This window comes from Mirounga angustirostris, unplaced genomic scaffold, assembly GCF_029215605.1.
Source record: "Mirounga angustirostris isolate CCGP_5_RB_7025 unplaced genomic scaffold, mMirAng1.0.hap1 SCAF_6, whole genome shotgun sequence".
In the NCBI taxonomy this organism is placed as follows: Eukaryota; Metazoa; Chordata; class Mammalia; order Carnivora; family Phocidae; genus Mirounga; species Mirounga angustirostris.
In genome coordinates, this window is record NW_026991714.1 from 28,084,703 (window position 1) to 28,112,419 (window position 27,717).

General features: G+C 48.0%; 2 protein-coding genes across 4 annotated transcripts; both read right to left on the reverse strand.

Annotated features, from left to right (window-relative positions):
- Positions 1-8: 8 nt before the first annotated feature.
- Positions 9-23,034, reverse strand: RNPEP (arginyl aminopeptidase). Of its 3 annotated transcripts, none has more exons than XM_064594010.1 (11): positions 22,899-23,034; positions 13,896-14,036; positions 13,443-13,591; positions 8,422-8,538; positions 7,490-7,725; positions 5,214-5,327; positions 4,190-4,302; positions 3,910-4,018; positions 2,496-2,720; positions 1,600-1,742; positions 9-602 (listed from the first exon to the last, which is right to left on the reverse strand). In XM_064594010.1, the coding sequence occupies exons 1-11, from the start codon at positions 22,917-22,919 to the stop codon at positions 444-446; spliced, it is 1,527 nt and encodes a 508-aa protein (XP_064450080.1). In that variant the 5' UTR covers positions 22,920-23,034; the 3' UTR covers positions 9-443. The 3 variants fall into 3 exon arrangements, with proteins under 3 accessions (XP_064450080.1, XP_045732992.1, XP_054363923.1); XM_045877036.3 differs by lacking the exon at positions 22,899-23,034 and adding an exon at positions 17,913-18,429; XM_054507948.2 differs by lacking the exon at positions 22,899-23,034 and adding an exon at positions 15,764-15,880.
- LOC123846022 (tubulin polyglutamylase complex subunit 2-like) lies at positions 18,604-27,551 on the reverse strand. Its single transcript, XM_064594012.1, is given in 2 exon segments — positions 18,604-23,175; positions 23,177-27,551. Coding segments are annotated over 2 exon segments (867 nt in total). The 5' UTR covers positions 23,836-27,551; the 3' UTR covers positions 18,604-22,967.
- Between the last annotated feature and the right edge of the window lie 166 nt (positions 27,552-27,717).

Genomic DNA, 27,717 nt, shown 5'->3' on the forward strand with positions numbered 1-27,717 from the left:
AACTTAAATACTTTTCATTTAAAAATATTTATTAAAATAAAGATTAAACCTGAAAAAATGAATTACCAGAATGCAGCCCTTTGCATAGTACTTCAAGAATCAGAAAAGAAGAAAAGAAAAGAAAAGAAAAGGGGAGGGAAAAGAGAGGGGAAGGGAGGCATAAGAAAATCTCTGATCTTCCCAGACAGCAGGGAGGAGGGAGAAGACTGCCCGCCCTCACCAAAGCCAGCAGAGAGCTGTGGAAGGTTCTCTGGTCTTAGGACTTGCTGGTCCAGAGAAGTTTCCACCAGAGCAGAGGCCCAAGAGTCACAGACACCAAGCCCAGAGACCAGATTTCCCCAAGGGTGTGTAAACTTCAGGAATTTGACTGGAGAACTGGAATTTAGGAACAGTATTCTGAAAGCCTGCAAAGTCTGAAGAGGCAGAAGCCAGGCCCAGAGCCTCTAACTGCCCTTGGACGCCACGATCTGCTGGACGTAGTTGACTACATTGCTGTGGAGCTGGGGGGCAGTGGCCTCGAAGGTCTCCTTGGCAAGGGTCTGGGCCACCTCGCTGCCAGCCATCATTGCGTGGTACAGCGGAAGAGTGTACTTCTGCTTCCCCTGCAAGAAACACACACACACCCGTGGCCTGAGCAGCCTGCTCAGTGAGTCGGCACAGCCCCCGGTCCCGGGGCCGCTCCAACAGCAGGCCTCAGCAGGTGCCAAAGGGGATGTGGGTAGCAGCGCTAGAATAAGGAGGCTCCCAGACAGGCGTGCTCTTATTCTGGCATCTTCTTGGGGCCAAAGATCCCTGCAGGTAGATCTTCGTATTCACTCCAATCCATGCTAGCACAGGGGTGTCTACACTCATTTTTTTTTTTTTAAGTAGGCTCCCCAGCGTGGAGCCCAACACGAGGCCTGAACTCACGACCTAGATCAAAACTGAGCTGATAGCAAAGGCTGCCGCCCATAAAACTGAGGGCCGCTGTGAGGCCCAACTGCAGGCAAGCACAAGAAAACCCACAAGTCAAATTCACACCCATGTGAGAAAGCTACATCACAAAGCTCCTCAACTCCAGAGGCTTGGAGAAGCCTGCAGAAGGCTCACAACACCTCCAGACAGGAGCGCAGCTCCCACCGCAAACGGATGAGGGCATCCGAGCGCTGCTTTGGACCCAGCCCCATCCTGCCCTGGGCTCTGAGGCGCTCCGCCCCTTCCCCAGCAGAGCCGCTCTCACGGGGCCCTCCCAGGTCCCGGGCTTCCCCAGGAAGCAGGAACCTATGATCTTACCCTTCACTCACCTCTCTTGTCCTTGGGCCCCTCTCCCCAAGACCAGCCCTCGAGTCCCGCTTTACCCTTCTTCCCAGTTTGGGGTTAGCTCTGACCAGCTTGGACCCTTCAGGCCTTACCTGGTGATCTGCAAAAAGCTCCCCAACCCCGGAGGCTTCTTCCCGCCATGGGAACACCTCCCCCAGCCACACTCAGGAACCAGACCACTGCGCTGGGTCCTCTCCCTTCCCCTCCCTCCTCTGCTCCACAGAAGAGCACACGGGGAGGCTCGACCCACGGGACTATGGAGAGTAGGGCGAGGCGGCCCACCGTGTGGGGGTCACCCACCTGGCTCTGCAGGAATGCCTTCACTTTCCAGAAATCCTCCTGGTGGTCATTCTTAAGGACAATCTGGCCCCATCGGAGCCGGAGCTCCGCGTTCTGGGAGTCTGAGATCTTTGGGTATGTCTCTCTGAGGGTCTCCACGTTCCCTGAAGAAAGAAAACGGGTTTTTAATGGCTGTGTCATCAGAGACACGAGTGTGTCTGCCCACAGGCCTTCCTGAAAGCCCCCAGGATGACGTCATGGAGGTTCCCAACCACCCCCTTTACACTCATCCTGCTCATCTTATTCTCTGGAAGGGCGCTGTCCGATCCTTAAGTTTACCTTCATTTCTAAGGCTCTTCCACCAAACTTCCCTTACTGTAATTACAGACTTTCTGCCATCATCCCACTTACCTTCCAGGTTAAAAGCCCAGGTATCCCCCTAAAACATGCTGCGCACCCCCCCCCCCTTTTCTCCCACCACCACTAAGCTGCTGAAAGTTCTCCTGCCTTTCACGGGTTCTCTTCCCAGCACCTCCGGGTGAATGTTATTTCTGGCTGAGCAGCCACGCAGCAAGAGTGGGGGCTATTTGTGCACAAGCTCATCCTCCATTCCCTGGGGGTCACAATCACAGCCCCCAGGCACGGAGCGGTCAAGAGGACTCAAAGGAAGACTTCGATGTGAAGAGCTGAGAAGAATCACCTGCAGAACTCGAGGGCACAGCAAGCGCTAGGCATTAGGATTCTCTTCCTAACCTGTGTGCAGGACTCACAGCAGCTGTTGACGTGTTCACCTTGAGGGGCTTGCATCCACTTGCCAACCCCTGGCAGCTGCCGAGGGGTGAGCCCTGCCCCTGATATCAAGCTCTGTACACAAGGGACCTTGATATGATGCGTTGATTTACCCCACTTTTTCTTACCGGGAGGGAGAGGGGATTTCTGGAGGATCTTATCGAGGAAATACACCAGCTGGTAGGTCTTCCAGGCAGAAATGGCCACAGCTTCAATGGCCTTCATGTCCAGCTCCTTGGCCACCCATAGCTGGGCCAGCTCTTCAGCGGGCTTCATAAGTGAGTCCCCAGGGGAGAGGTCAGGGAGGTAGGGGGGCCAGCCCGGGGTATTCAACCACCGATCAAACTCAAAACCTGTTTGGTGGAAGGAGAGGGGGCTGTCAGAATTCTCTGGCAGCTTCAAGGTCAACTTGGCTCCAGCAACACCTAGATCGCAAGCTCCTGTCTGCGTCTCTCGATCCCAAACTGCTTCTCTAATTTTAACATCACTTTCTCACAGAACTACCTGCTCCGGTCGGGTCTCACTAATACTGAGACCCAGAGATTGTTATTGTCAGACTGGATGGCCCCTTTTTCTACTGTGACAGTCGTTTTGATTAACACTGGGCTGCCAGAACCAAGTGGATGGAGGCTTTCCTAGCTTTAGTCAAGTTCACGTTCTCCTTCAGATGAGAACAGCATGGTGTTGAAGCTCCTGGGCCCGGGGGCCAGGCTGCCTGGGCTCCTATCCCAGCCCTGCCATGAACTAACTGGGAGGCCACGGGCATGTTACTTCGCCTCTCTGCGCCTCCGTTTTATCTGTAAAATGATAAAAGGCAAGAGGCCCTGCATGTGTTGGTAGTGGTGAGGATTAAATAAGCAAATACACAGTACGAGTCTAGCATGCTGCCTGGTGCGTAGTGAGCACTCAGTAATTATTAACTTTCATTAGCCAGGGAGTCTCGTGACCTTCAAGTGCAGACCTCCAAGCACAGGGTAGGTGCCCCAGGCCTGACCAGTCCCAGCTGTCAGGGGACGTGAGTTTACCAGACCAATGATGGCCTGACTCAGAGTACCCAGCAGAAGTGGGGTGTCTCCAGGGGCAGCCTCATCCACGACAGGCCACCGTCTCCTCTCTCTTAGGGCCTCCCAAGCCGAAATCAGGGCGGCCACCGGGATTTGGCTTCATTCAGAAGGCCGTATGGGGCAACTCCATGCTTGCAAGGCGGGGCGGCTGCCGGTACCGCGGGCCTGGGTCATAGCTGGGGCGGCGGCAGCTCTCTGGGCAGAGTCGGGGGTCTGGTTATGTGTGTGTACGTGTGAGGAAAATGGGGACACAGAGGAGACACTGAGGGGAAAAAGTGGAGAAAACGAGGCCAGGAGGAGCGGAGAGAAATCATTCCTGTGGAACAAGGCCTGGGACCCTGGATGTGCGCCCCTAGGTGCCACTTACTGGAGGACTTGGATTTCGTATTTTCCCGCCCCACTTTCAGTCTTCCTGGATATAAATCAGACATAATTCTCTATCATCTCCCAGGAGCCTTAAGCCAGCTCCTCTGCTCACCTGGAATGGACTCCACATTCTTTTTCTTCAGCTCAGGGAAGTATTCCAAGTAGAATTCTAGAAAGTCCTCAGCTAAGATACTTTGGAATTTGAATTCATTAACATAGGCCTGCAGGGAGGGAGGTACTTTTCAGTCATGCTGGATCCTGTGGGGAGTACAGTCCCTCCGTGCCTCAGGTCCTCCTCCAACCCCTGTCCCTTCGGCCCCCGTCTCTACCCCTGAACTCTGGCCCGGCTGGCTTCTCGGCGCCTCCTTCTCCCATCTCTGAGTCGACTATACCTTGAGAAAATTGTCAAATTGATCCTGATCACCCACCAAGTGGGCCAGGTATGAGACAAAGCAGAAGCCTTTCTCGTAGGGAGTCTCGTTGTAGGTATCATCTGGGTCCACACCTAGCAGAGAAAGCAGACACTTGTAACCTGTCACTTTGTTGTCCTTCTCCAGCTCCAGATTCTACAAGTAATTATGGATGAGATCAGAATTCAGCTTCCTCGGATTTAGCAAGGCCAAGAAAGTTTCCAGATCCACCTTGGCCTCTCTCAAGCCACTTCAAAGTTGATCTTAAAGGGTCATTAACTACGGATCTAACAAGAAGACAAAGAACCAGCCTTCCTGGGGAATTGGCAAGTTTCCTTATTCCTGGGATTGCTTTGCTCCAGTGGGTTCCATGGACTCTTAGGACTGAGCACAGGGCTTGGTGCCTTTTCCAGCCCAACTGGTCACCACCTCCACTCAACCTCCCCTCCCAGAACAAGTGGTTGTTTCTACAAATGTTCTAGACCAAAATAAACGAATGACCAGTCTACAAGAAGTTCATTTTCATGGTCACTGGCATCAAGGAACGTGAGCTTAAATCACACACAAAGGTTTTAGATTAGTCATACATGGAACTAAAGAAAGATGTCAGAAAATAAAAACACATGACCTTGGACAAGTCATTTGACTTATTGGGCGCTCACTCACGTCCTCTGTAAAATAAGCGGTCAATCTACAAGACCACAGGTCTGACTTGATAGAAAAAGAATGGCAAAGAGCCCTGGAAAATGATAGGGGCCCGTACAAATGCAGAGCAACAGTAAAGTCACTAAGAACTGCACAAAACTGGAAAGAACTCCCATTGGGCTGGAATGGCTTCCACTGAGTCTGCCTAGAGGCCAGGGAATGGCTAAAAAGAGCTCTGGAGGGCTCCTCCTTCCCAAGGAGAGTATTCAAGGTGTGCACTGATCAACATGAAGCTCAAATAACTTGGGGTTCCAAGCTCAATGTCGGGGAGGGGGTAGTCAGACAGAGGAGCCTTCCGGACCTGGTTCGATCTTCACGCGGAGCTTGTTGAGCGGGTGTTCCTCGCCAGTGATGTCCATGTGCTGCCGAAGCAGAGCCCGGCCAGTTGCAGCTTCCAAGCAGGTGTAAGCAGAGCCTGGGGCAAAAAGAATCCTTAGGCCTCAAACCACGTCCGAGTATAATTTCCGGACAAGAAGGTGTGCTGCCTCCTTGTGGCCACAAGAACAATGACAGATAACTGAAGATTAATATTGTGACCCTCTGGGGACCCCAGGGCCAGAAGGGTCAGTGACAGAGAACCTGACTCAGCCCCCAGCTCCTTGTTGCTCTGGACTACAAATGACTCGGTTAGCTCAGGCTGTCAGTCTCGCCCAGACATGAGGATGAGGGAATCTCACACCTTTTCCTGTGACTGTTACCTTTCCTCATCAATATGCTTTTATTTTTAGACACAGTAATTTGATCTTCAATAAAAGCAGACTATTTTCATTTGACTGTTCCTGTCAGACAACAGAAACTGTCACCCAACATTTTTCCAGGTGTCTCTACATTTCCTTCTGGCTCTAAAAATGGAGGGGAAGGGGACCAGGTTTCGAACCAGCCTCCTCTGCCACTCACAAGGTGTTCAGACTCTGGGAGAGGTACTCAATCTCTCTTAGCCTCAACTTCTTCATCTGCACAGTGGGCTGACAACATGTGCTTGCAGGATTCTTAGTGGCTCAGTAAGATATTCACAAACAGGCTCTTGTTCCATATACTCTGGATGAAAGTAAATTTGCACAAACTTTCTGGGAGGCAATGGACAATATGTGCTAAAAAGTCTTTAAAATGTTTGGATCCACAAATTACAGTTCTAGGAATTTAACTCCATTGAGATGGTCTGGGATATGTTACGAACATTTATATGTAGAAGTATTTGTCCAAATATTCTTTCATTAGAAAACTGAAAGTAACAGGGGCGCCTGGGTGGTTCAGTCAGTTAAACATCCAACTCTTGATTTGGGCTCAGGTCATGATCTCAGGGTCATGAGATGGAGCCCCCTGTTGGGCTCCACACTCAGTGTGGTGTCTGCTTGAGATTCTCTCTCCCTCTCCCTCAGCCCCTTCCCCTGCTCACACACACTCTCTAAAAAGAAAAGAAAAACTGAAAATAACCTAACAACTGGAAACTGAGTATGTTAAGAAACGTCCATACAATGCAGCTATAGAAGAAAATTTAATGACTTGGGAAAATGTTTAACTTTATGAAGGCAGTTGGAAGGTCTGATGATTCACCCACACACAGGAAAATGTCTGAAAGGATATACATCAATTATCTCTGAACAGTGAGATTATGGATCAATCTATTGTGCGTGCTTTCCCATATAGATCAAAATAGATTTTGATGAGAGAAATAATAAAAATAATACATGTTATGTATTTTTTCTTTTAGGATTTTTTTTTATTTATTTATTCATTTGAGACACAGAGAGAGAGAGAGCATGAGCAGGGGGAGAAGCAGACTCCCCGCTGAGCAGGGAGCCCGAAGTAGGGCTCGATCCCAGGCCCTGGGATCATGACCTGAGCCGAAGGCAGATGCTTAACGACTGAGCCACCCAGGCACCCCATACATGTTATATTTTTAAAGCACCTGATATGTAGCAGGTTTTCAATAATGAGACAATGTTGAGAAAGTTATTTTAAAAGCACACCTGGGCTCAATGTGGGGTTCTGCCCCCACCTGCCAAGTGGCTTGGACACATTTCTTATACTTTTTGAGTCACAGTGAGCTCATATATAAAATGGAAATCATATCTGTTTCATAGAGCTATTGTGAAATTGTTAAATGACGTATTTTTAATAAAGTGCCTGTACCAAGCTGGTAGGTAGGTGTTCAATAGGAGGTAATGATTATAATGATCTTATGATTCATTTGTAAGATTAACTAGCTATGTGGGTGAATGACCCTGGGCAACTCTCCCCGAGGGGTTGCCTGGCTGTTGGGAGAACAGAGCTTTGAGTGTGGTTTCAGCTTAGCTGTGGGGTCCTTTCACTGTCGGGCCCCATTGGTTCACTCAGCCAACATGCAGTTTCTGAGACCCCCTCTCCCCACCGTGCCTACTGCCATGTGACACAATGGGGCTCAGCCACTTAGAAGGGACTTTTGTCTAGAGCCGGCCCTTGCTGGCCTCTCGCCGGAGCTTTCTGCACCACTGCCCCTCCCTTCATGCCCGCTTGTGTCCCGAAACCCCGAAGGAGATCACACTGGCCTCGCAGGTGAAAGAATGGGGTGTGGGGTCCCTAGGAGAGCTGGCTTACCGAAGAGGACCGTGGAGATCCTCCTCTGTGCATACATGGTGAAACCTTCATTGAGCCAGAATTCACCCCAGTTGGCATTAGTGACCAGGTTCCCGAACCAACTGTGGGAGATCTCGTGGATGATGACGTCGGCCAAAGAGCGGTCCCCTGCCAGCAGGCAGGGGGTGACAAAGGTCAGACAAGGGTTCTCCATTCCTCCAAACGGAAAGGATGGTGGCATGAAGAGCAGGTCATACCTACCGAGAAAGCAGGAGGTCACAGACAGGTCTCGGCTCCCCAGGGCAGAGACCCTGCCTCACTTCCCCAGGCGGGACCCTCAGCCTAGACAGATGCAGCCACTGAAGAGGCAGCACGCAACCCCAAGCCCAGTGCTGAAGTGACACTCAGATTCCTCCGTCCCCAAGTCGCTGGGAGCTCCCTTTCCCCAGGTTTTGCCCTCTTGGAGGCGGCTCTCTGAAACCTGCTCCCTGTTCTCCTTCCAAGCAGGGTATGGTCCTATCATCAGCTCTGTCACAGTCAGCTTGCTGATGGCTCGCTTGGGGTCACACAGATCTAACAGAGCCTTTGATCTGAGGTGGCTAAAGTCTGGAGATGTCAAAGGAAAAAATGGGAGTGTGTGGCTGCTGCTAGTCACCAGGAAAGGTAAGTCACAAAGGTCCCCAAGATCCCCTGACAGTGTTTCCCCATCTCCACACTCAGCAGCCGGAAGGCCCATTTTTACTACTTCAATAACCCTCTCTCTCCGGGTCCCTCCTCAGCACAGTGAAGTAGGCCTGGCTTCTCCCTTCCTCTTTCTCTTCCTCCTCTCCTTTATTTCCGGGATTGGGGACCTTGGCTCTAGGAGAGAGAGGAGAAGCAGCACCAGAAGGAAGAGAGGGGGAAACCAGGGACTCAGTTTAGCTAAAGACATTAGAGTCAATGTGATACCACACCTTCCCCAAACGTAGGGTCCAAAAAGTTTCTCTCCTGTAGCCAGAAATTCTTCTATCACCCCGTTGTACTCCTCCTTGGCAGCCTCGATCAGGCAGGGCTCAGCCCACACCCGGCTCCTAAAGACAAGAGCACAGAAAAAAGCAGGCTGGTGTTTGGAGACCCATCGTGGAGGCCCGATCTCAAAAGCACCTGGAGAAACCTGGCAGTCTCATATCTGAGCCGAATGCATGCGACAGTGTGGCCAGCCACAGAGACAGGAGGTGCAAGGTCAGATCGCCTACATGGGTCCAAGACTGCTCGCTACACCTGATAAATAAGACCCCAACACAGCGTCCTGGAGGAGCTGCCCCCGTGTGCAACAGGCTCGAACTCACAGCGCCATCATGTTCCGTCTCCAGCACTGAAGGTGACCTTACAGTCACTGACCTCCCTGAGCCTCAGTGCGTCTATCTGTAAAGTGAGCGGGGAAGATGAAAGAAGACAGCACGTAAGATAGCAAAGTGGATGGGCTCCAGGTCAGGAGGAGGGAAGGTTTCCCTTCTGTCCCTGTGGAAGCTCAGGAACTGCTCTAGCAGAAGGAGAAGGAGCAGGGGCTTCCCCAGGAGCAGAAGCAAGGGCCTAGGAGAGGAAACTGTACAGGCAGGTGAGGAACCACCGAGAGTCTGGGATACTGGAGCACTTACCATCAGATCAGGGCTGGGGGAGGGGACGGGAAGAGAGGGTAAAGAGGCCCTCGAGGCTCCAGTCACAAAGGGCCCGATATGCCACGTGACACAGCTGGACCTTCAGAGCCATGAGAGCATTTTAAACCAATAAGTGGTGGGCGCCTGGGTGGTTAAGCGGTCTGCCTTTGGCTCAGGTCATGATCCCAGGGTCCTGGGATCGAGTCCCACCTCGGGCTCCCCGCTCAGCGGGGAGTCTGCTTCTCCCTCTCCCTGTGCCCCTCCACCCTGCTCATATTCTCTCTCAAATAAATAATAAAATCTTAAAAAAAATAAACCAATAAGTGGTATTAATCAGATTGAATCCTGAGAGATCACTCTAGCTGCAGTACCCAGAAGATACCTTTAAATTACAAAAGCGAGTGCGTATCCCCAAGAAAAGCATGGAGGAAAGGCGAATGGGTCCAAAACAGAGTCCTGGGCAACACCAGCACACGGTGGGGCTAGGCAGAGAAGAGTCCACAAAGGAGACCAGAAAGGAAGAGCCAGGAGGTCCTGGAACCAGGACGGAATTGCGTCATGGAAGCCAGAGGAGGGTCAAGAGGCAGAAGAAAAGTGCAGAACACCAAGACAAGGACTGAGGAGGAGCCAATGTGCTACATATGCTGAGGCCAGTGGCCTCTCTTACTACAGGAGTTTCTGTGGCACGATGGGGAAAGGTGCTGGATTCCCACGGGTCCAAGCAGTACGTGGGTGGTGGGCGAGCAGAAACGCTACTCTTCTAAGAAACTCGGCTAAGTAGGGAAGCACAAGGTAGTGTGCTAAGAGGGAACATGGAGTCAATGAGTTTGTTTTTTGCTTTTTTCAAGCTCTAAGAAACAGGAACATGGTTAGGGTTGGAAGGAAAGAGCCAGTTGGGGGGAAGCCTGCACATTTGAAAAGTGAGGGCTAAACAATGAGGCAAAGCCCCACTGGATTTGGGGAGGGACTGAACCAACAACAATGGCTCAAATGCAGAGATGTGGCTTTAAACAGAAGGATGGACACCCCTCTTCAGAGTCCGGAGGGAAAATGGGAAGGACGAAAGCCTATGAAGATGACTTTTTACGTGGAAAACAGGAAGCTGACATAACCATATCTGACAAATTAAATATTCTCAATAAAGTAGGAGACAAGATCATCTGCTTAGAGGGAGGATCTGGTGTTTGAATAGGAAATTTGAAGACAAGAGTCATCCTTTAAGGAGAGTGAGCTAGGAAGATAAATAGAAGGACTGGTGAGCAATAATTGAAAGCATCTATCTGTAGTTGAAGACGACATTTGTTCTATTTTTCTTGAAAACCACATAAATGTCAACTTTTTAAAAAGATTTTATTTATCTGAGAGAGAGAGAGAAAGAGCATGAGAGGGGTGAAGGGCAGAGGGAGTAGCAGGCTCCCCGATGAGCAGGGAGCCCAAAGCAGGGCTTGATCTCAGGACCCTGGGAGCATGACCTGAGCCAAAGGCAGATGCTTAACCAACTACGCCACCAGGCATCCCTATTTCAACTTTCAATTCCAGCTTTCACCAAGAAACCAGAAATGGATAGTACAATCAGTATGCACAGCTGTATTCTCCTCTCAGACACCCAGGTACAGAAGTAGAGAAAGGGGACAGCAGGACCCGGCGCTGGAAGTTAGAGCAGCAGGAAAGCACGCAAGGCGGCCTGCTGTGTCGGGAAGAGAGGATCAACCCCACACCTGGGCCACAGAGAAAAGATGGGCCTGGCCAACAAGAGGCTGGCTGCCCAGGAGGAAACGCACAGTTTGCAGGAAGAAAGGCCTTGGTTAGCTTAAGAAGCAGATATAGCAAGAGTGAGGTCACCAGGGGGCTGGCAGGTTAGGGGCATGGGGTCAGAGAATGAATGAGGCAAAGGTGTTTAAAATTTCTACTACAGCACAGCTCATGCGAATGCCCACAGCTAGGCCCTAGATTGTAGAGTGTGTGCCCCTGAGTGTGGGGGGCTGGATCAGGTGGAGAGGGTCCCTGAGTAGAGGAGGTTGAGGAACCCTGAAGCCACCCTCATCCCTGGCATGGGGACAGGTAATCCAGATGGAGAAAAGAGTCACCAAAAATGATTTGACAGAGCTGAGAAAAGACCATGACATAGGCGTCAAAGTCTTCAAGGAATTGCTTTGTGATCAGCTTGGATATCACAACTAGCAAAGTCCTTCAACCCAGGCTACTTCAGCTTGCTACAACGAGAAGATGAAGGCCAGGCTAGACAGGGGGCATCCGAGATACCTCCTCCAGTACAGAGATTTCTGTCTAAAGAAACTGGAATGTTCTCGGTCAGGCTGGATTTTTATTGCCAGTAGTCTAGCTCAGCAAGCACTGGCTCTGCACAGAAATGCCTGGATTGGAATTCCAGTTCTGCCAACGATGTGACTTTGCACAAGTAATCCCACCAGAAGCCTCAGTTAGCTTTATCCACAACAGGGAGACAATAGTAACCCCCTCAGTGAGGTTACGTAAGGATGAGAAGAGATTATATATAAAACATGACTAGGACATACCCACTATCTCTTCTGCCCAGGATTTTCCTCCTGTGGTAACAGGGACTGGGACTGGGGGCAAAGTTTGCCAGAAGGCCCTCTCAACTAACATACCTTCACAAGACCCTAAGATGTTCCCCCGCAAGGCAAGGACCTGGCTCAGCTGGTTAAGCATCTGCCTTCAGCTCAGGTCATGATCCTGGGGTCCTGCGATCGAGTCCTGCATCAGGCTCCCTGCTCGATGGGAAGCCTGCTTCTCTCTCTGCCCCTCCCCCGGCTCGTGATCTCTCTCCCTCTCTCTCTCAAATAAGTAGTCTTTAAAAAAATAAATAGGGGTGCCTGGGTGGCTCAGTCGTTAAGCGTCTGCCTTCGGCTCAGGTCATGATCCCGGGATCCTGGATCGAGCCCCGCATGGGGCTCCCTGCTCCGCGGGAAGCCTGCTTCTCCCTCTCCTGCTCCCCCTGCTTGTGTTCCCTCTCTCGCTGTGTCTCTCAGTCGAATAAATAAATAAAATCTTTAAAAAAATATAAATAAATAAATAAATAAAAAATAAAATAGGGGCGCCTGGGTGGCTCAGTTGGTTAAGCGACTGCCTTCGGCTCAGGTCATGATCCTGGAGTCCCGGGATCGAGTCCCGCATCGGGCTCCCTGCTCGGCAGGGAGTCTGCTTCTCCCTCTGACCCTCCTCCCTCTCATGCTCTCTGTCTCTCATTCTCTCTCTCTCAAATAAATAAAATCTTAAAATAAATAAATAAATAAATAGTTCATACTCTTACTAACAGAACCTTAATTAGTAAGACTCAATTCTCTAAAATAACATTCCTTTACTTATTTACTTTCCGGTCAACTGCAACGTTGACGCTCCTTTGGTTACGTACGACCCACTCTGTCAGAAAGACTGCCCTTCGTGGCAGGAGAGCACCTGGTCTTTCAAAGCTGGTACTGTGTTCAGTGTGTGTGCTGGAAGCGGATGCCAATGGCCTCCCATCTCTCCTTCTCTCTGAAGCCCAGGAACTAAGATTCATGATCTTAGCAGTGCTACTGAGCCCGGCTATGAGGTCCGATGCTGTAACCAATGCGGTCAAGGTCACCGCCACCTCCAGGACCTGAGAGAAGGGCTGTAGCAGCAGAGCCGGGAAAAGCACCACAGCTCACTGTCCAGCCTTTGATCATTTTACCGCAGGCTTATGCTGTACTGGCAGATAATACGAGAGCCAGGAAAAACCGACACTCCTGGTCAAGTTTTTTTTAGCAGGAAACCTTACAAAATCCTTATTCATCTCCGTTAAACCCATCTAGTTTCACAGCGGTATCTCTGCCACCATGGGTTCAGGTGTATGTATCTGGAGCAGACAAAGAAGGATCTCCCACTTTCCTCTCTGCAGAGGGGAACAATGAGATCAAAGTTGTATATTTCCGGGAATTACGTGCTGGAGAAAATGGGGAGATTTGGTACAAAGATTAAAAAGCAAATATAACAGCTAGAAGGGAATTCAGAACTAAAAGATAGTGATAAAGATGAGTCTTCTAAAACTTCTGCCAACCACACTCCACAAGGTGGCCCAGGACAGCAGCTACTGCTATTAGCAGGACTGATGACCTCATTTCAGACAGCAGGATGAGAAGCGGAGGGGGAGCGGGGCGGGGAGAGTCCTTCCTCCCGCTGTACTCACGCCACACGCTTCGCTTCCGGGCCGCAGAGAGGCTGTCCATTGAGAGCAGATGCAAGACTGTCCCAAGAACCATCCCAGCTGGGCCACTGAGCAGAGGCCTCCTTGCCTCAAGGTCAGTCCAACCTTGCCTGTGGGGGTCTTTGTCTCCTACCTGGGTCCAACTTCAGCCGAAACCAGATCTCCGATGGCCAAAGCTATCAGATAGGCGGGGATGGGATGACACATCTGGAAGAAGAACTTATTTGGACCTCTCTTCTCCCAGGTGTTAGCACTCATCACAGCTGTGAAGCCATCTGGGACCTGACAAGAGAGAAAGCTTAGGAGATTTTACCCAGAGTCTCCTTTTGATTTGCACTAAGAACAGCGTGGTGGGCAACCTACATGGTGACAGCCATGACCGGGAGCCTGTCTTGGAGAACACAAAGGTTTCAAGAAACTAAACTTGTGCTAAGCTGATGGAATTTAGCACAAATAAAATTTCTGTACATGGAGGAATTTTGCAGAGGTACCAATGGACGGATGTAACAATTTACCAGTTGAAATGTGACTAGATAGATCTGAAATCTTCAATCCCAAGGGCAGGTCTTAACCTTAATCCTCTTACCTCAATAAGTGCTGAATATTTGCATTTCACTGCAGGAGTGTCGAAGCAAGGGAAGAAGGCCCGGTTCAGGACAGCCTGACCCTGGGTATAGACAAAAGGCTTCTTCTTTCCTGCTGTCTGCTCAGGAGCCAACCAGCAAACCTAAGAGAATAGAAGAACATTTCCAAACTGACACCCCCTACATGAGCTCAGTCCAGCCAGAGAAAAGGAGTTGGCTGGCAGGGGAGAATTTTAGGTAATCCTTACAATCCTGCCAGCAGTTTGGTCCTGACTGGGAAGTTCTCTCCTACTGTGTATTTAATCCACCCTGGAATCCATGCCAAGGTATTGACGTCCACCTCACATGGTAGAAACACCACAAAGGGTCTATTCCCCCCTGTATCCCACTAGGTATCTCAAGAATTCCAGACATGGCCTCTGACCCTGGCATCCTGTCTTCCTCCTGAGTCCTGCACGCTGTAGTAGTTTCTCATTAAAAAACAAACAAAAACCAATTGAGAGGCAGCTGTATTTGAACTTGGTGTAAAAGGCACAGAAAAGCAGAAGGGAAGTGGGAGAAGTCTGTGATTAATATGTGTTCTCCATTCCTGAAACTTACCCTTTCAGAATAAATGTATTTTACATTATAGATACTGGCTATATATAATTTTTAAAATTTTGTTTTTAAAGATTTTATTCTTAAGTAATCTCTACTGCCAACGTGGGGCTCAAACTTACAACCCCAAGATCAAGAGTTGCATGCTCTACCTCACTTACAACATAGATATAACTGTGAGGGGGAGGAGGGTATGTCAGCACCAAGTGCCACTTAGAATTTATAAAAGAATTAGATAACTCTGGCAAGGTTTCATAGCGGAAGCAAAACTTTCTGGTTTAAAGGTGAGTAGGACTGAGATGGCTGGAAAGGAAAGAAGACATTTTCAAAGAGGTAGATAGCAGCGTGAAGAAGGCATGGCGATCTCTGGGAATTGGAGGTAGGTTTCAGACACAGAGGTGGGAGGCATGCCTCGGCAGGTGGACTGAAAGGCTTTGAACACGGGTATTTGAGACACACTTTTAAGAGGCATAAAGATGCCACATGGAGATGTTGGCTTTTTCTTTGCTTGAGTTTCTTTTGTGTGTGTGTGAAAATTTTAATAAGCCTCCTTCCAAAGAGTATAGTACAGATGGAAAGGAGGAGAAAGAAATACCACAGTGGAAAAACCAGCACTACTTCGGCCAGATGAGTGAGGTCAACTTCAAACAGTCACAAATCATGCTGATACTGTGTATTCGCAATATGATGTGAAGACAGAACTTTGCCTTTGTGACATTCCACTGAATTTTGTTGTGAACCTAAAACTGCTGTAAAAAATAAACTTTAAAAAAATTTTTTAATAACCCCCAGTCTGATCATGCAAAAAACAGACAAATTCCAATAGAGAGGCATCCTACAATATTATCAGACCAATACTCCTCAAAACTGTCAAGGTTGGGGTGCCTGGGTGGCTCAGTCGGTTAAGCCACTGCCTTCGGCTCAGGTCATGATCCCAGGGTTCTGGGATCAAGTCCCCGCATCGGGCTCCTTGCTCAGCGGGGAGCCTGCTTCTCCCTCTCCCTCTGCCTGCTACTCTGCCTGCTACTCTGCCTGCTTGTGCGCTCTCTCTCTCTGTGTCAAATAAATAAATAAAATCCTTAAAAAAAAAAAAAAGAAAAACTGTCAAGGTCATCAAAAACAAGTAAAGTCTGAGAAACTGTCATAGCCAAGGGGAGCCTAAGGATACATGAAAGCTAAATATACTGTGGTATTCCGGATGGGACCCTGGAACAGAAAAAGATATTAAGTAAAGCCTATGAAAATCTGAAAAAACTATGAACTTTAGGGGCACCTGGGTGGCTCAGTCGATTAAGTGTCTGCCTTCGGCTCAGGCCATGATCCCGGCGTCCTGGGATCAAGCCCCGCATCAGGCTCTCTGCTCAGTGGGGAGCCTGCTTCTCCCTCTGCTGCAGCTCTCTCTTTTTCTCTGTCAAATAAATAAATAAAATCCTTAAAAAAAAAAAACTATGAATTTTAGTTAATAATACTGTATCAATATTGGTTCATTGTTAACAGATGTATCATACTTGCAAAATGCTAACAGAGCAATCTGTATGTGGAAGGGTATATGGAAACTCTGTACTATCTACTCACTTTTCTTGTTAATCTAAATTTTCAATCCTTTGGTGGGGGAGGGGCAGAGGGAGAGGGTGATAAAGAATCTCAAGCAGGCTCCACGCCCAGCACGGAGCCCAATTCGGGGCAGGGCTCAATCTTACAACTCTGAGATCACGACCTAAGCTGAAATCAAGAGTCAACCGACTAAGCCACCCAGCACCCCTAAACTGTCTTTAATCCTATTACTGAAAGAAATTTAATGAGTTAACAATAAGACTAACACACAGTATTCACTAGGTACCAGGCACTATACTAGACACTTCCGTAAAGACAACTCATTTAACTTTTGTCAAGCACATAGACTAGTACCTGGCACATTTTAATAAATACTGGTCATCCCTCCACCATACCTTAATTCCTTTTTTTGTTTATAATGACATAGAGGAGAAAATGAAGGAGCCTGGTAGTACAAGTATTTCTGCTCTATAAGAAAGAGTCTTAAGTCAGGGTGAGGCTGTTACCTACAGTGATTAAGGTGAGAATCCTCACTTGGGATGGTGGCAATGAGAAGGAATAAATACAGGTGACTTTAATGTCGACCTTCACAGTGCAAAGTGTGGGTGTCTGCTCTTAGTCTCTAATGAAAGCTGTTTAGTATTGGCGTTTAATTTGAGGTGCCATTTTCAGTAGGCAATTTCAGAGAGGGCTTAATTTTTCCAGGTATCCTGTTTAATTCCTAGTTCCTGCCCCAAACCAGAAGCTAGCATGTAACAGGGCAACCAAACACATTTACAGTGTTTGAGGGCACTGGGTTTTTTCCTTTGCCTTAGAGGTTTGGACTTTCCATTTTTTAAACAAGTTCTATCACAGGTTCATTTATTCCCTGAATAAAGATGGAAACAGAACTGTCTTTTGGGCCAGCTCTAAGAGTGAAAGGAACTGCTAGCTAGATAAGTGAACTTTGATTGCAGGCAAGCAGCCTACGGGTGAAACGTATAACCCACCCTACCTGAGAAATGGCTAGCAATCACAGCCTCAGGACTCTTTATGGAGGAGTTCCAAACTCCTATAAATGTAAGCCACATAACCATCCATCCTTTTATTTCCAATATTTGTCCCCCACCCCAAAATGTAATATTTAAGAGTTAATCAATATTTAAGAGTCAATCAAGAGTAGTAACAGGGCCAACTTATTACAAAGCCTAGAACACCCTGATTCTAGTTCTCATTTTTACTCAAATTCTTCCATTAAACAAATCTGGGACTTCGCGGAAGAAAGCCAAAATAACTCTCTGGGGTTCAGGGTTATTCCAGCCTGTGGCACCGCAAGAGCACACGGACAAAGGGCTGAGTCAGCACCCAGGGCAAATTAACCGGCAGCGTCCAGGGCTGCCGTAAAGGGAAAACTAAGTAGCTCCTTATCAGGGACCTAGGGCCCCAAAGCCCAGCGAAACGTTAAATTCGATTTATAAATAGCCGGTTATCCCGAAAGCCGCACAGGACAGGGCTTCCTCGGCAGGCAGAAATGGCAACCAGACAGGGCGCTGTGCGAGAAGGAAACAACGTGGAGATGCCACCAGAACCGCTGGGCGGGGAGAGGCAGGAAGGGTGGAAAGGACGAAGGGTGCACAGCTCGGAGGCTGGCCGGAAGCCACAAGAGGGAAAGCGGGGCAGCCGGGGAGGAAGAGAGGGCGCTGAGGGTGGGAGGGCGAGAGGCGTGCACCGGGAGGCTCCGGGCCCCTCCGGGCCAAGGCGGAAGCATCTTCTCTCTCTTTGAGGGTGGGGATGAGTGCAGGTCCGGGCACCAGCTCCGAGGTAGGAAGGGCGGGCAGGAAGCGGCCGGGAGAGGCCGCGGCGGGGCTGGGCCCCGGAGTCGAACTCACCCCGGGTCCCTCCCCGACGCGGTAGGTGAGCAGAAGCCGGAAGCGCTCGCCGGCCGGGCAGGGCTGCGGGAGGGCCACGCACAGGGCCTGGCCGTAGTGCGAGAAGGGCTGCGTGTGGAAGGGCACGGGCTCCGAGGGCGGCTCCTCCAGGCCGGGCCGCGGCCGCCGCAGCGCCGCCGCCGTCACCTCGAGGCACGGGTGCGAGTCGAGCCGCAGCTCGGTGGCGCCCTCGGGCACCAGGCAACGCAGCTCCAGGACTGCCGTGCCGCTCAAACCCCGGCTCCCGGGGCCCGGCCCCGGAGGCCCGAACTCGACCCGCAGATCCAGGTGCAAGTGCAGCATCTGGAAAGCCCGGAAACTGGAGGCCGAGGCCACGTCCACGGCCTGCGCTGAGTGCAGCGGCCGCGAAGGCGCGCTCGGAGACCCGTCGCTCGCCATCGTCCCGCAGAGCCGTTGAGAAACTGCGGGAAAAGCCCCCCGGCTCCGCCGACTGCTGCGGGGAAGCCACGCCCCAAGCGCGCCGGGCCGCCGCAGGCCCCGCCACGCCCGCCACGCCCCCAGAGCGGCCTGGGCTGGGTCACGCCCCTCTCCAAAAACCTGAGACCTAACCACACACCTCTCCCTTGCTCTCCAACCACACACCTCTCCCTTGCTCTCCAAGTGCCCGCTCTTCCAGCTTTATTCGAAATACCTCAGGACCTTGGACAAAAAGGTACGGTGGGATAATTTGGTCCACATTTGTCCGAACTCATCCTACTGCGATGTTACAGTAGTCCGAGTGTGCACCTTTCTCTGCTGACGTTTCGTTCCCCAATCTCCCAGGAAGGTAGTGGGATGTAGATTGAGCCCTAAATTGGAAGAGTCTGAGTTCGAGATCTCACACTCTGCGCTGGACCAATCATTAGGGCTGTGTGTGTCACCTTGGGCAAATCACCCTCAACAAAGGTGAATCTCTTCAAACCCCTTTCTGCACCTGTAAGATAGGAGTAGTATCTCAGGAGTTGTGAGAACTCAATCGGGCAGTTTGTCTAAATACCCTTGGTAAACAGTACAGAATTCCACACCAGATCAAGGTTCATCCATCCCCACGGGTTCCAAGCACACTTATCTTTCCGTTCTTCTGCCAAGGAATAGTCAACACCATACAGTGTAACGCTTGGCTATCCATCATGTGCGTTTTATTTCCCATAAAGCCTATTGAGCTAGGGACACCTCTACTTTATACTTTCTTTTCTGTATGAATAGGGTTGCAATAGTCCTTCTGTGAATAAGGAGCCAGTCAATGATACTTTCACTGATCAGGTGGGAAATGAGATTTTTATTTATTTTTTTATTTTATTTTTTAAAGATTTTATTTATTTATTTGAAAGAGACACAGCGAGAGAGGGAACACAAGCAGGGGGAGTGGGAGAGGGAGAAGCAGGCTTCCTGCCAAGCAGGGAGCCTGATGCGGGGCTCGATCCCAGGACCCCTTGATCATGACCTGAGCCAAAGGCAGACTATTAACCGACTGAGCCACCCAGGTGCCCCGGGAAATGAGATTTTTAAAAGAATGTAGGAAGTTTTTCATAAAAGGAAATAGTATCTTATCATGTGTCACCTTTTACAGTGTTAAAATTTTATTTTATGAAATGCTTACAGTTTCGTTTTGTTTTTAAGATTTTATTTATTCAGGCGCCTGGGTGGCTCAGTCATTAAGCGCCTGCCTTCGGCTCAGGTCATGATCCCAGGGTCCTGGGATCGAGTCCCACATCGGGCTCCCTCCTCGGCGGGAAGCCTGCTCTCCCTCTCCCACTCCCACTCCCGCTGCTTCGTGTTCCTGCTCTCGCTAACTCTGGCTCTGTCAAATAAATAAAATCTTAAAAAAAAAAAAAAAGATTTTATTCATTTGAGACAGAGAGCATGAGCAGGGAGAAAGGCAGAAGCAGACATCCCACCCCCACTGGGGGCCCCCATCCCAGGACCCAGAGATCATGACCCCAGCCAGAGGCAGACGTTTAACCATCTGAGCCACCTAGGCACCCTGCTTACGGTAGTTTTATTATTTTTTTAAAAGATTTTATTTATTTTGAGAGAGAAAGTGAGAGAGCACAAGAGGGGGGTAGGGTCAGAGGGAGAAGCAGACTCCCCACTGAGGGTGGGGGGAGCCCGATGTGGGACTCAATCCCGGGACTCCGGGATCATGACCTAAGCCGAAGGCAGTCACTCAACCAACTGAGCCACCCAGAGGCCCTTACGGTAGTTTTAAAAACTTCCATATAAGATCAATGTTTTAACTTGTTAGTGAAATCAGAACTAACAGAAAAGGTGACTTAGATATTCAATACATCTGCCTCCATATTATTCATTCTCTGATGCAATGCGTTTTGTTTATGGTTTTATTTATTTGACAGAGAAAGAGACAGCGAGAGTGGGGACACAAGCAGGGGGAGCAGGAGGGGAGGGAGAGGCAGGCTTCCCACCGAGCAGGGAGCCCGATGTGGGGCTTGATCCCAGGACCCTGGGATCATGACCTGAGCCAAAGGCAGACACTTAACCACTGAGCCACCCAGGCACCTCTGATGCAGTGCATTTTTGTTGAGCATCTACTACACACCAGCCATTAGTCTGGGTGCTAGGGATACGATTTTAACAAACCTGGCACAGTCCCTGTGGTGTTCACAGTCTAGCTCACATTTTAACTTAAAGACAAAAACAAAACAAAAAAACCAGGCCATGACAATTCCATGTGCTGTGCTATTCTCTGGGAAGAACACTATGCTATGGCAGTACAAGGGAGACACACACAGCCTGATCTTTCCAGTTAAATATAGCTGGAGTGAGAGGATCTATTGGCTGTTGGAGAAAACATTCATGGAGTAAGGTTTCTCCTTTTAGCCTTAACTTCTTCCTGGGAATATTCCCATCGTTCCCATTTCTGCTTCCCTGCATGCCTCCCAGTGTCTGGTTTACCTCTAGATGGTATTTGTAACAACTCACAGCAGATTCAGGAAGGCCTTCTACTCTGTAGAAAGACACTGCAGACACAACCCACCTCTCCCCACCAAACTGCTGTCATGATTTATTTACTTACTTTTTTAATGTTTAGAATGCAACACAGCTTGCATATTTCAAAATAATAGCTTAAAATCCTCTCAAATTGATGAAAAATGTGGTTTTATAGGTTTAAAGGTCACAACAAGGCCCCCAATCTACATACAAATGTGTTTTAGTAAAGTTGAGTAAATCCAAGACATAAAGGAGATCTTAAGAACAGCCAAAGAGGGCACCTGGGTGGCTCAGTTGTTGTCTGCCTTTGGCTCGGGTCATGATCCCAGGGTTCTGGGATCGAGTCCCGCATCGGGCTCCCTGCTCAGCAGGAGGCTCGCTTCTCCCTCTCCCATTCCCCCCTGCTTGTGTTCCCTCTCTCACTGTGTCTCTGTCAAATAAATAAATAAAATCTTAAAAAAAAAAAAGAATAGCCAAAGAAAAAAGACCAATTACTTATAAAAGAATGATGATTGGAAACTGGACCAATAGCAGGGCTCTCATTAGCAACAATGGAAGCCAGAGCTATTATCTTCAAAATACTGAGAAAAAAAATCAACTGTCAACGGAGAATTGTTGACTAAAGGAATTACTTGGAAGGAAAATGATCACACAAGGAAGGAATGAGATGCAGAATCACTGGCAAAAAAAAAAAAGTGGGTGAATTTAAACAAACACTGTATAAAACAATAATATATCAATAGTGTTTGCATGAGGGAATCAACAAAACAAAAATATTAGCTGAAAAGAACATAAGAAGAGGAGCCGTGGCTGGAGTTAAAGCATTCCAAGCTGCTTGTATTATTGAGAGGAGAGATTTTTAAAAATTATTTATTTATTTATTTATTTATTAAAAGATTTTATTTATTTGACAGAGAGTTAGCGAAAGCAGGAACACAAGCAGGAGGAGTGGGAGAGAGAGAAGCAGACCCCCCGCCGAGCAGGGAGCCCGATGTGGGGCTCGATGCCAGGACCCTGGGATCATGACCTGAGCCGAAGGCAGACGCTTAATGGCTGAGCCGCCCAGGTGCCCCGAGATTTTTTTTTTTTTTAATATTTATTTATTTGACAGAGAGACACAAGCAGAGGGAGAGGGAGAAATAGGCTCCCCACTGAGCACAGAGCCTGACGTTGATGATGATGATGACAACTCGGGGCTCAATCCCAGGACCCTGGGATCATGACCTGAGCTGAAGGCAGATGCTTAACTGACTGAGCCACCCAGGCGCCCCAGGAGTCGATTTAGGGATAAATATGGGATTTTAAGTATGTGTATTAAGATTTTATTTATTTATTTATTATTTTAAATTTTTTTTGGAAACAACAAATTTTATAGGAAACTGAAAAGGACCAGTGAGAATTATGAAAAATAAAAAGAACATACACAATTGTACCTTCAAGAATTTCCATGGAACATTATGACCCATCAAATTAAGGTATCCACATTCTCTAACAAAAATGAACTGATCTGAGTAAGGGCAGCATGAAAATATTCTAATGCAGTGCTGCCCAACAGAACTTTCTGTGATGATGGAAATGTTCCATTATCTCTGTTGTTGAATACAGAAGCTATTAGCCACATGAATACTCACAATGTGGCTAATGCAATTGACGAACTGAGTTTTTAATTTATACAGCCACCTGTGGCTAGTGATTACCAACTGAACAGCACAGTTCTAATGCCTCATGGGTCAAAATCAGTGGTTTCTTCGGGGGATTTCTCTGATCACTGCTGAGGGGTGTAGATGGTTGGGGGTGGAAAGAGAGGAAGCTCTTAGCAGCTCTATTTAACTACTTAAACAAGTTCTGAAACTCTCCACAGCTTTCAGAGGCAAGGGCTGAGGAAAGGACTCTAGGGGAGACCTGAGTATGCCCTTGAACTCCTGGCTAATGCCAACGGGAGTAAAAGGCCTAGGATTTGGCTCACGCAGATGGGAAGAGGCCTATGGTGCCACTCACAGAATCTGAGGCTTGGGCCATCTGTGCATGGAAATCGTTGCTGTAGGGCTGGTGGGGAGGTAGGGGTGCTCATTTCTGGACAGGGTTTCCAGGGCTAGAAGAGGATTTAGAGGTGGAGGGAGGACCCGGGGGCCCTTTCTGGCCAGCTGCAGGCTGGACTGGCCCTTTCTTTTGGGGGATTAAGGTCTTGTTCTTGCTCTTGAACACTCTGCTGGGATCCAGCTTGTTCACGAAGCAGTTGGTCTCTTCTGCAAGTAGGTCTGTGTTGTAGGTGATGGTTGAACCACTGCTTGGCCTCTGGGCTGATGCCGTAGCTGGTGAAGGCGTATTGCCACTGCGGCAGGCCCAGGTGCGTGATGAGCAGGCGACAGTAAGCAGTGAAGGAATCGGTGAGGAAATGCCAGTATAACGCTCTGTCCAGGAACCAGATCTCGGCGTCTTGCGCTAACGCTGGTTTCCCTCTTTTGTAGACAACGCAAACCTTCCCATTCCCATTGCAAGGATCCAGCTCAAATATCACACTGCGAGAATCAAAGTGAGGCTTCTCTGGCTGGTTCTCACTGGCCTCAAGTGCATCATCCTCCAGGTCTGCCAGCGTTGGTGCATTTGGGAGTGAATACACGGAAGACTGGTTGAGTTGAGTCAGTTTTGCGATGCTGTTAATCGCCATGCTGCCCAATGGAATGGTGTGCTCATCCAGCTTCACACTCCATGTCATGTGGAAGCCATTGGTCATCAGGTAAAAATTCTTCACATCCTCAGGTAGCATGCAGTTATTTTTTTGTTCCCATGAAGAAATCATATGATGTTCAGCAGGTGGTTTCTCTATGATAGTCACCTCTGTCACACCTGGGGAAGATTCTAGGATGCGGGTGATCCCCAGGGTCAGCTTCTCCAGGTGTGGCTTGCTGCAGCCTGGGGGCAGCATCTTCTCCATGGCTCGTGTCCTGTGTATTAAGATTTTAAAGGAAACCACCTAAAGAATATAATTCGAATATAACTCACAAAGCAACAAATGGGGAAAATAGGGAATACAAAAAAATTTAAGGAAAAAATAAAAAGAGCAGGACAGGACCAGTAGCTACCCAAGTTGGGGGAGGCAGAAGCCCAAGATGGGAAAGAGCTCATAAATACCTAGAAGTAAATTACAGTGTTCTTGCTCTCAAATTGGAGGATGTACCTAATAATATAGCCTCAAAATATATAATACAAAATTAGCAATTACAAGGGAAAATGGACAAATTCGCCAACAGAAAGGCCTTATATACCTCTCTTAGTAATTAGCAGCTCAGACAAAAGTTATACAGACATAAAAGATCTGTATGGAAATGTCATGATCTGCTAATCAACACATACCAAACTCTGCACCTAACAGTTAGAGAAAATACACTGTCTTCACGCACATTTAAGACAATTACAAAAACCAACCACAGATGGGCCATGAACAAGTCTCATCAAAGAATCAATGGCATACACAGCATTCCTCTAACCACAATGCAATTAAGTTAAAACCAATGTTGGGAGACAATGGTCCATGGATAACATGCATTTCCACAAATCTTGCAAAAGGAGGCAATGACTGCTCTTTGTTCTAGACTATCTTTTAAAGATTGTAGAGCGAACTTTGCAAGATAATGACTCCCTTTGGAGACAAGGGTAAGTTTGCTTACCATAGTAGTTCTCAAATCGGGGCATTTTTGCCCACTGAAGATATTTGACAATGTCTAGAGACTTTAGTGGACACAACTGGGAGAAGAGGTACTACTGGCATGCAGTGGGCAAAGGCCAGGAATGCTACTAAACACCCTATAATGCCCAGGGCGGGTCCCCGCAACTAAGAAGTATCCAAACCCAAATGTCCACAGTGGCAACGCTGATCAACTCTGGCTTGTACATATAATGTCTTCCTGGGCGCCTGGGTGGCTCAGCTGTTAAGCGTCTGCCTTCGGCCCAGGTCATGATCCCAGTCCTGGGATCGAGCCCCGCATCGGGCTCCCTGCTCAACGGGAAGCCCGCTTCTCCTTCTCCCACTCCCCCTGCTCGTGTTCCTGCTCTCGCTGTCTCTGTCAAATAAATAAATAAAATCTTAAAAAAAAAAAAAAAGATATAATGCCTTCCTTTGGAACCAAGGGAAGTCATGCATCTTTTCTATTATAATAAAGGCAATACCTCCCTTAAAGCAGGGTATGCTACTGCCCACTGTAACAGTTCCAGGTTTCCTAACCTCAGGTCCCTCTCCTATAATGCAACCCACTCCATATGCAGGCATCTACCTCAGTCCACCCATGGGACTTGGGGGCAAGGGGAAGCAGTACAAATGATGATCCTCTGGATATTGCTATTGCTGTAATAATCTGTCCTTTGTTTCTGAACTCCACAAATACGATGTTGAATGGAAAGCAAAACTGCGTAAGAACACATGCAGCATACCATTTATATTCTTTTATATATGGTTTAGTAATAGCTGCAAATATAGTAGAAATACAAAGACATCTGACTTCCACTAGGGGATGTAGGTAAGTATTTAAAAAAAAAATACATCTATTTTAGATGTAGATAAACTACAATCTACAATATTGCTAAACCAATCAGAGAACTGTAGTCCCAGGACAACCTACTGGCCAAGAATCTAAGGAGAGGTAGGCACCAAAAGGATAAGCAGAGTAGGGTCTCTTACCTGGGGTAGATGCAACAAGACACTTGTAATAGTTCAGTTAGGATGGTTAATGAGTTGGTGAAGGCCAGAGGTGGGCTAGTGAGCTACTAGAGGACCAAAGAAATTGGGAGTTTGTGCCCTCTTATAGGTTTTTCTCTGTAAACTCATAGAAGAGATCAGAAAGAGCCCCAAGAGAAGTGTTATGGTGCAGACCTGGGAGAGGGTACAACAACCAAAGGTGTACGGGCATGAATCCACTGGGATGCTTTCCCCTTAAAAAGCGTAATATTTAATCTGTAGGGGAAGGGAATGTGAAAAAGAAAATCTATGCCGGGGGGTGGGCAGGAATATTTGCTGGCTCCAGAACTACAAGGGAGAAGGAGCAGGAAAAATGAGAAGGCTACCCTCCTGAGATGCAGGGACATGACATCTGCCTAAACCTGAGGCCTAACCAGAACCAGGAACACTCTACCACCCACCTCCCAAGCTAACAAACTTCTAGAAACAAGTCAAAGTGGAGTATCGGTGGGAGAGGGACAGGAGCAGGAGAAAAAGAGCATGCAGAGACCTCCTCTTGGGTGCAATGCAGAGAGAAGTTCTAAAGCTGAAGGCAGACATTGCTTGGCAAACGAGCACCTGCTCTACACCCCAGGTAGGACTACAGAAGTTGATACCTGTGGTATCAACCAAACCAAGACCAAACCCCAACTAGATTAACTCATCCCTTACCTCCATTAAAGGCCTAGCAAGAGGAAAGGTATTTCCATTTCCAGATACAAATTTTATATACCTCAGTGTCTGCTATATCCTACACTAGGTTGGGTTTGAAAAAAAAATTGAAGTACGTGAAAACATCAGAACACACAAATGTGATCCAGATGTTGGGACAGGGAATTCAAAATAATTATGATTAATATGTTAAAGACTCTGATGGAAAAGATGAATAATATGCAAGATAAGTAATTTCTACAAAGAGATAGAAACTATTAAAAAAAAAAAATCAAGTGAGGGATGCCTGGGTGGCTCAGTTGGTTAAGCATCTGCCTTTGGCTCAGGTCATGATCCCAGGGTCCTGAGATGGAGTCCCACACATTGGGCTCCCTGCTCAGCAGGGAACCTGCTTCTCTTTCTGCCTGCCACTCCCCCTGCTTGTGCTGACAGATAAATAAAATCTTTTAAAAAATCAAGTGAAAATGTCAGAAACGCAAAACACAATACCAGAGATGAGAAATGTCTTCACCTAGCTCATCAGTAGACTCAACACAGCCAAAGAAGAGAATTGGGTAAGTCAGTAGAAACTACCCAACTTAAATACAAAGGAAAAACAACAGGGGATGGGAAACAAAATAAGACATCCAAGAGCTGCTGGACAATATCAAATAATCTAACCCACCCATAATTAGAATCCCAGGAAGAGGAGCATGCAATAGGAAGAAATAATCCCAAAAATTTCCCAAAAGTAATGACTGACAGGAAACCACAGAGAAGCTCAGAGACCACCATGGATAAATGCCAGACAAATAAAGAACACCTTAGCATACCATATTTTTAAAAACACAAAGAGAAAATCTTAAAGACAGCCAGAGAATAAAAGACATACAGAGGAACAAAGATAATTAGTTAACTTCTAGTCAGAAATGATACAAACCAACATCAATGAAGTGCCTAAAGCACTAAAAGAAAAAAAAAAAACTGTTAACCTACAGAAAATATATTTTTTTAATGAAGAGGAAATAAAGACTTTTCTCAGAGAAAAACTGAGGGAATTAAGGGCTAGCAAACTTAGTCAATTAAAAAAAGCTGAAGGAAGTTCTTCAGACAGAAGGAATATGGTTATCAGACAGAAACTTGCGTTCACACAAAGAGTGCTAGAAATGGAATAAATGTAGGTAAAATAAAATTAATCTTTTTCTCATTTTAAGTTTTTTTTATTTATTCATTCGAGATACAGAGATAGAGAGAGAATATGAGCAGGGGGAGAAGCAGAGGGAAGGGGAGAAGCAGGCCCCCTGCTGAGCAGGGAGCCCAATGTGGGGCTTGATCCCAGTACCCTGGGATCATGACCTGAGCCGAAGGCAGACGTTTAACCATCTGAGCCACCCAGGTGCCCTTCTTTTTCTCATTTTTAATTGCTCTAAAACAGAGGTTGGCAAAAAATCTTTT